At 44.5% G+C, this 8,669-nt stretch overlaps 1 protein-coding gene across 1 annotated transcript; it reads left to right on the top strand.

The window, feature by feature from the left end:
- LOC115590786 (histamine H3 receptor) lies at positions 1 to 5,487 on the top strand. The gene is made up of 3 exons (XM_030432200.1): positions 1 to 571; positions 1,088 to 1,254; positions 3,410 to 5,487. Exons 1-3 carry the CDS (start codon positions 334 to 336, stop codon positions 4,265 to 4,267), a joined length of 1,263 nt encoding a protein of 420 aa, XP_030288060.1. The 5' UTR covers positions 1 to 333; the 3' UTR covers positions 4,268 to 5,487.
- The last annotated feature ends 3,182 nt before the right edge of the window (positions 5,488 to 8,669 follow it).

Raw genomic sequence — 8,669 nt, 5'->3', positions numbered from 1 at the left:
CCCCGGTTGTCTTGACGGCGGTAACAAAAGCAAGTGTGCGCTCCGCGGTACCCACACACACATCCAGCCGTGTTACCGATCAGCTGACCACCCAGAGGAGCTGCAATTAATTATTCCAATCTGAGCTTTATTTATAAACTTGTGGCCAATCACAGAACTCTTCTGAGGGGAACATGGAAGATTTGGGGAAAGTCCTCTCCTCCTCCACTCACAGGTCTCCAGTCCTGTTTGGCTCCTCGGTAAAGTGGAGCGGACCGCGCGGGCTCCTAATTGGACTTGTCGGTTGTGTCAGCGCGTGAAGCGAAAGCGATGCTCGCGGCTGTGAACTGAACTATGGGCGCGCACATCCTGGAGTCCAACTCCAGCGGCAACTTGACCCCCGCGGTGTCCGAGGCTGGGACCGTCCTCCCGGGCTACCTGGCGGTGATCCTGTCGGTGCTCATGGTGACTCTGGTCGTCGTGGTGGTGGCCGGGAACGCGCTGGTCATCATGGCTTTTATTGTGGATAAAACCCTGAGAAATCAAAGCAACTACTTCTTTCTGAACCTTGCCATATCTGATTTTCTCGTCGGTGAGTCGGTGCCTCCTCTTCATCATCTTCTTCTTCTTCTACTACTTCTTCTTCATCATCTCTCTGTCTGCTCGGTCTATGCGCTCAAATTTGGCCCTATTTCTTTTGTTCCTTCCAGTGAATGAAAACCCACTAGAAGCCTGTTTGCACACGCCCCTTACACACTGTGATTTCTCCACAGTGTAATTTTAGTCACTCACTTCTGTGAAATTGGCGAGTTCATGACACCTGCTGTATCCGTGCATTACATTTCCATGGAGCATTGTGCAAAAATGTGCTGCATCCCTCTATTTTATTCCTAAAAAGGGACTCCCACCCTCTCAGTGCGCAGCAGATGCGTTTCACCCTCCAGTGCTGGGTGCTTTTGTTCCTTAAAAATCTGTTTCACTTGATCTCTGCAGGGGTCTGTGTTAATGTCAAGCTCTAACCAGTCATTTGGTTGTCGCATTTAATGGCTCTCACATGTCAGGAGCCGGTTGAATCATCAAGCTGTGTGTGTGTGTGTGTCTCTTCCAGGTGCCTTCTGCATCCCGGCGTACATCCCGTACAACCTGACAGGCAGGTGGATGCTGGGTAAGGGTCTCTGCAAGGTGTGGCTGGTGATGGACTACCTGCTCTGCACCGCCTCAGTCTTCAACATTGTCCTCATTAGTTATGACCGCTTCCTGTCAGTCACGAGAGCAGTAAGTACGGGCTGCCGAGGTGCTTAATATCACACACACACACACACACACACACACACACACACACACACACACACACACACACCTGACACACTACTACAGGCAATTCCAAAATGTGCCACTCTCCGGATCAGTTTGCTCTGCAGTGGAAGTCGCTGAAACACACACACACACACACACACACACACACACACACACACACACACACACACCCTTCACAGCACAAAGCCCGAGTGGATTTAATCAATAAATTTGTCCAGTCAGTTTATGTCACACGTCGATGATCGTCTGGCTCATCTGGTAGGTAAACGTTGTTTTTTTTTTTTAATGCAAACAGCAGCAGGCAGCTCAGCAGTCTGTGCGGTGGATGAATATTCAGTTTAAAGGGGCACTCCGAAAGATTTTCTCAGACAAAGCAGAAGGAGTACAGTCTGTTCTCTGTCGCTCTGGAGGAGCTTCTCGAAATTTGACCAGGAATAAAAGACGATGTCTTGTGCCTCTGTCACACTGGCCATATGAAACACTCGAACCCGCTTACATCTGGCTTTTGTGTGCGGTGTGAATGTGAATTATCGAGTTTTACCCCCAAGGTCAGTTAACCCTGCAGCAGTCGCAGGTATTTATCTCCTCCAGATCGAAACAGCTGTGATGTGAACACCAGACCTGGTGCATTTGCCGATTTCTCTCTCCTTTTTCTGCCGTGATGCTATGAGGTGTGTTGAAGTTAAAGGGGCAGTATGTTGTTTTAGGGGGAGAAATTCAAACTCAGAATTCTATAAATTTACAATATTAATGAGGTAATAACACAAACAAACAAAACAAAATATACATTTTATTTTTTCACAACTGAATAAATAAGCTGTTCTCAGGAACATAAGATCCCCAGATCTATGTTTGAAGCTAGAAAGGTGGCAGGGTCCGCCACATATAAACAAAGTAATGACTGAATGATGAAACTGTGTTGTTCTTTAATATTTTCCGGCATGTTTGTGATGCAAATGAGACACACCTGATAGTAGTGATATCATCAGGGTCATCTCAGCCTGTGATTGGCTTACATTTTTTAAAATCATTTTTCAAGCATGTGGTTTGTAGGAGGCATGGAGGGTCACATGAAACATGCTACTGTGCTGTATTGTGGGAAATGTAGGATCTCGGACAGAACTTTTTCACTTGGAGGGCCAAAACTGAAACTGATGGTGGAAAAACTTGGCAAAAGCAAACACCTGTTGGATTGGATTGGATTGATTTATTTGGATGCATGTTAGCAGAATCTCCAGCTGACTGACTTACTGTGCAAAGTGTGATTAAAAAAAAAAGTTAATTAAAACAAATAATTAACAGTTTTTTGCTATAATCATCTGTTAGTCCAAATTGAACCCTGGGGTGGCCCAACGTTAGCCGTGGGCCACGCTCAGGGCAACCCTGATCCAGGGTTTTTTGGAACGTGGCATTCATCTTTCAACCCTTAGAGAGGGAGATTTCCCTAATTTACGATGGAAAACAGGGAGTCTTCTGCTCTTGTAACGACCTCTCGGGACTGGGGCCAGAAGTGGCTCTATTTCCTCATTTACTGGCTCGGAGGAGAAGTGGATTGGTTTGAGTTGCTCTTTAACCACAATCACATTACCAACATCATTTTCTCACAGTGACATACAGCTGCTGCAGCCCCTGAGAGACATTTAGTGTTTTTTTACGCCAAAGATCAAGCACAACAACAATAAAAGGGAGAATGATAAAAAAAGAAAAAAAAAAGTGGAGCCCCGCTAAATGAGAGACGTGAAAACGGAATGAGCACAAAGAGAGTGAGCGATGGGCGATGGCGAGGGAGGAGTGGATGTGGGGAAACCAGATGTCTCTTTCACACTCTTGTGTTGAATCAGTGAATGTGGCTCTCAGCCCGACATTCCCCTTCACTCTCTCTTTTTGGCTTCAGTGACACACCGAGGACTCAGGGCCTCATGAGTGGGTTTTATTCACAGCATCTCTGAGGCAGCACAATACAAACAGGGCTTCATTGGAACATGGCACTCGGCAAAAGCAAGTGCGGTCGTCAGCCTGTTTGTCTGTGCGCAGCTGTGATGGTTTGAAATGTAACAAACAGTGTCATTATGCATCGCGGTGACTCACACTCGGCTTTTTTCTTTTGACACAGGTTAAATACAGAGCGCAGCGGAACATGACCCGCCAGGCTGTGCTCAAGATGGTGGCGGTGTGGGTGCTGGCCTTCCTCCTCTACGGCCCCGCCATCCTCTTCTGGGAGACCATCGTCGGCGAGAGCATCGTCCCGGCTCACGAGTGCTACGCCGAGTTTTACTTCACCTGGTACTTCCTGCTCTGCGCTTCTACCTTCGAGTTCTTCACCCCGTTTGTGTCCGTGGCCTTCTTCAACCTCAGCATTTACCTGAACATCCATCGCAGGAACAAGAGCGGAGGCACCTGCGCTGACGACGAGCCGAAGGTGCAGAGGATCAGTAAGAAGCACAAAGATGGAGGAGGCTGGTCCGTGTTTTTTGTCAAGACTCGGAAGGTGTCGTCCAGCGAGCCGACGGCTATCTCTGCAGTTATCGAGGACGACGACGTCCTGTCCCCGTCCTTCAGCGACGACCCTAACACCAGTCAGGTATTCACGCAGAGGGAGAAGTTCTCTCCTAACAGAAAAAACTCCAGGCTGTTTCAGCACACGGCCTCCTGCATGGCGCCCGGCCGTAGGACACAAGGATCTCGTCTTTCACGGGACAAAAAGATCGCCAAATCTTTAGCTATCATCGTCTGCATTTTTGGGATTTGCTGGGCTCCTTACACCCTCCTGATGATTATCCGTGCCGCCTGTAGTGGTACGTGTGTGCCGAACTACTGGTACGAGATCACATTCTGGCTCCTGTGGCTGAACTCCGCCATCAATCCGTTCTTGTACCCTCTGTGCCACAGCAGCTTCCGAAGGGCTTTCTCAAAGATCCTGTGTCCTAAAAGACAATCAGTCCAGCCTCAGATTGAGGCTCAGTCCTGTTAGATGAACTTAGTTGCACTTCTGTGCTTTATGAATGCAGTAACTGTTGCTGGTCAAACACTGTAAAAAAAATCCATACATAGTTCTTCCATCCAAAAAAGAAAACAAAACTCATTTTCAAAAATAAGAGTTGTTTCATGCGTGGATTGTCAAAGAATATGTGACAGCAATATGGTAACTCGTACAGTAGTCATGAAGAATGTGCAAGAAAAAAACCCTGCAGTTACACTTAATGACCGGGTAAAGCAATGGACTCTCGCGGCACCAGTAAAGGCCGATATAATTGCCCTTGGATTAAAGAGCCAATGTCAGATTTATTTCTGACTGGTGTACAGCTTCGTTTTTAAAAATGTATGCTAACCTCTGCAGACAATCTCTGTTAAGTAGGACGTGAGGGAGTGGCGTGGTTTATGCTCTCTCACCCTTCACTTCTTTATGTGCTGAGGGCTGCGAAATGATGACTTACGCAGCCAGAAAGAATTAGATTACCGCAATTTAGACTGAGATGTGATACAAGAACTACAGTACAGCCCATAAAGTTGTTAATGATGAAGGCGACATCCATTTCATCACCGTGCCGGTGTGGCGAGAAAAAACCTTTCAGCTCCGATTTAGATCAAATTGATTGTGAAGAGAGGATTTTAAGGCTCTTTTATGGTTTTATAATCTCTCTGCACTGGGGACCTTTTTTTACTTTCGAGTTTCAATGCTGTTAATTTGACGGAAGGCCATTTCACTATGTCTTCAAAAAAAAAAAAAGGAAAAAGATTCAAGCTTTTCATCATGCAGCAATACAGGAGGACAAATGTGAAAGCCTCGAAGTTCAAAGAAAGTTTACCTGGAAAGAAGATTATAACCTGTGTTTGTTTACGGACTAATGAGTGAACTTATGTCACCCTGATGTTTTGTTTCATTTTATCTAATAGTGGGCTACAGGCAGGGGGGATAAGCTCTTACCTGCCAACACTGAATCTGCACTTAATTTTAAAAAGGTGTCTTTGTTGATGTTACAGTTGTACAGAACTATAAAATGAGAGAAGCATTAAAACTTTTGTACAAATATATCTATGCCAAGCTAGATGGTTGTGTTCTTTAAGTGCAGTATTTATTCAAAGACTTGACTGGTTTATACCACCCAAACTACTGGACTCCTTTGTATGTTGGCTATGAATGTGTGTCGCTGTCAGTGGCCAAAGAAAGAATAAAAGGAAAAACTGCCTACAGGCTCCGTAACTGTACGTGTTATTGGTAAGATTTAGAACAAATGTAGTGTTGAACGAATAGTTTCACATTTTGGGAAGTGCTCCTGTTTACTTTCTTGACGAGAGTTCAATGAGAAGATTGATACCTCACTCGTGGGGATGACGCTACAGCTAACAATTAGCCTAGCTTAGCATACAGGCTGGTAAAAGAGGGCAACAGCTAGCTTGGCAGTGTCAAAATCTGCCAAACGCGACCTCTGAAGCTGTTTTCACACAAGTGGAGGCGGGGAAAGTAGATGGCAAACACTGAGAAGAACCGACTGAGTTGTAAATGTTTAAACGTGAACAAATGATTAGTGCGTATACAGATGTTTCAAAACTTATTGAGGAGACTGGAGTGAAAATAACAGAAAGAACCACAGTTTTTGGGTGAGTTATAAATTTGAGCATGAGCTGAGTTGAATACACTACAAAATTGCCAAAATGAATGTCGGCAATATACGTATTTGCAAACCATGTATATGTAGCACCTTTGGTTTGTTTAAAACAACACTGTGCTTACGCGCTAGTTAGGTTTAGGCACAGAAACCACTTGGTTAAGGTTAGAAAAAGGCTTAAAATACTTGTTTTTGTAGCCCTAAACATGGGGCGACTAAACAGGTTAACATCTTTATTTTGGCACCACAAACACAAATGATTTTAAGGTCTCCTTAAAAATATCTAGAGGTTTCTCACTTACAAATGTTAAAACTCAGTTTTGAACAGCAGTCCCTACCCCCTTCTCCACCTCTGGATATGAAAGTCAGGTCATAAACATGTAATGTGAATGTGATATGACATGTGAAAATGTTGATATTGTCTGTAGCTTATGACATATATGAATATGATTGTGTCAGTGGTTTGCAGAAATGTTAGCTGCCATCATTTTATCCTGGCAACTGGGCTGGAACATAAAAACACATTCCCACACATATGGTGATTCACGTTTCAGTCGGTATGTTGGCTGTTAAAAGTCCAGAGGTTAAATTTGAATGTTTCCCGATCGTGGTTAAGTGGTTTGTGAGAGGTGAAAGGTTTATAGTATTCTCTCGATCCTCTGATAAGACGAGACTGAGATGAGCAGGTTCAAGAGTGAGTGGGTGGAGAGAAATGCTGCTTCTGAATGAATGTTGCTTGTGTAGGATAAACGCTTCAAGTAATTTTGGCAAATTATAATTGAAAACACATCAATTATAAAGGAATATTGTTCTTCGTAAGCCGTGGCCCTTAACAAAAGCCTTGAAACTGCAGTGAATATGAGGAGTTCTTCTGTTGAAGAATGCTGTCAAGCTTTTATTATCTAATAACAAGTACAAGATAAGTGTAAGGCGTGACAGAACTGCAGGGCTTTGACCTTTGTTACATATTTCCAGCTGAGATGAACAGAGACCAAATATGTCCGGAAGAGCATCCTGAGGGATTTAAGACCGCGGGGAAACAACAGTGTAACTCTGCCCTGTGGGAATTTATGTGGGAAGTTGTACTTGAGAGCAAAAACAGACACTTGTTGAGGAGATTGTTGAACCACGGGAGACGTGGTGTTGAGAGAAAAGTCATACCGACCGGATGATGACGGCTTTTATTTTCCCTACATGCTTAAACATTATGTCCTCGAAGTGGAGCAAAGTTATTCGTCTTCCGACAGGAACAGCAATATAAGGCATGCAGTGTGTAAATTGTTTGGATGGCAAGTTCATCAGTTCAGGAACAGGTCCAGAAGATCAGTATCGTCAAAGCTTTCTGTCTATTAATAGTCAGAAACATCGTAATTAAACTTTGAAACAGCTTCCATTGTCAGATTTTCCATCTTCAGTTCTGACAGTGAATACGACACATTAAGTGGCTCTAAATGATTTCTTTCTCTTAAAGGAGACTTGTTCTATATGTTCTTGTGCATGTAAAAGACTTTGAAAGTTATAGAGGTCAAAGTCCGCACCAACAGAAGCTCCTCTCTCCCACAGAAAACACTGGTCCTGAAACGCCTCGTCAGTAGTCCCTCCTTTAATTCTGTGACACTGTGACATCACACTACGTCACTATGTCGCACATTTGCATAATTTATGCCTAGTGGAAGCTGCTTTGTTGTTGTTGCCGTTGCTGGCTCAGGCGTGTGTGAGCTGACCAATCAGAGCAGGCTGGGTAGTTGGGAGGGCGGGCCTTAAAGAGACAGGAGCTAAAATAAAGAGAGAGAGAGAGAGAGAGAGAGAGAGCTGCAGCACTGGACAGTATGAGAAATTAGTTTTTTAAGCATTAAAGCATGAAAAACCATTGCTCTCAGGTGCATAACATTATGCACCTGAGAGTAATGGAAATGCTAATGGAACCTGGAAGTAATGGAAAAATGGTAATTATGCAAAAACCATGTTAAATACAGTTGCTTCAAAGAGCGACAAAAACAAAGGAAGACTGAGCTCCGTGGGCTCGTGTGACCCCTGGCCATCACTTAGAAAACAGTAAACATCTTTAGCAGAGATGTGTCAAAAAAAATTTAAGCTGGCAAGACCCCTCGAGGATGAATAGATTTGTGTGGTGGCATTATTCTTCCACCGACCCCATTCAGTAACATTGGTTTAAAAGCAGCTGTTTCTGTAGGCGTGTGTGCGCAACTTGTGTCTGCAAAACCACAGCCGAAAAGTGGAAACGCTTTCCCTAAACAGACCGCGAAAATGTGAGACACAACGGTCATATGCGCTCCTCAAAATCCATCTGTTAAGGACGGAAATAGACCTCTGAGTCGAGGAGTACAAGTCGCTGTCCCCCCTCCTCCCTCTCCAAACGGGTGACAAAGTCAATTTGGAGGCATTTCTTAAAAGGTCAGCTGAGGATGAGATGAATAGTCTGTGGTTAAGGTGACCTGTGCAGAGGCTCAGGTGGACTTGCAAATAGAAAACAAATTGCTCAGTGCGGCATTGGCATTGTTTCTGCGCGCTGTGGGAGACCTAAGAACCAATATTCACATGCTTTCAAAAAGAAATTTGGAGGCGGTTCACATCCTCCGGGGGTTCACGTTCAGATTGCTCTGGGACGCAAATATGGTGACAGCAATATAATTGTTACTGAGGCAAAATATCTGGCTAACGCAAAAAAAAAAAAATTCAAATGAGATACTCGAGGAGGGGAGAGTGGACGCTCAGTCCTCGGACGAGTGTTGGGCAGAGATTCAC

The sequence above is a fragment of the Sparus aurata genome, chromosome 11 (genome assembly GCF_900880675.1).
Source record: "Sparus aurata chromosome 11, fSpaAur1.1, whole genome shotgun sequence".
Lineage (NCBI taxonomy): Eukaryota > Metazoa > Chordata > Actinopteri > Spariformes > Sparidae > Sparus > Sparus aurata.
Note: the sequence above shows the minus strand (reverse complement) of the source record. Positions and strands in the feature narration are given on the sequence as shown.

Bases quoted from the DNA above. Each gene is read 5' to 3' on its own strand.
- LOC115590786 (XM_030432200.1), top strand. From the start codon at position 334: ATGGGCGCGCACATCCTGGAGTCCAACTCCAGCGGCAACTTGACCCCC. The intron at 572-1,087 runs GTGAGTCGGTGC...TGTCTCTTCCAG, and splicing joins CATATCTGATTTTCTCGTCG to GTGCCTTCTGCATCCCGGCG. The intron at 1,255-3,409 runs GTAAGTACGGGC...CTTTTGACACAG, and splicing joins TCCTGTCAGTCACGAGAGCA to GTTAAATACAGAGCGCAGCG.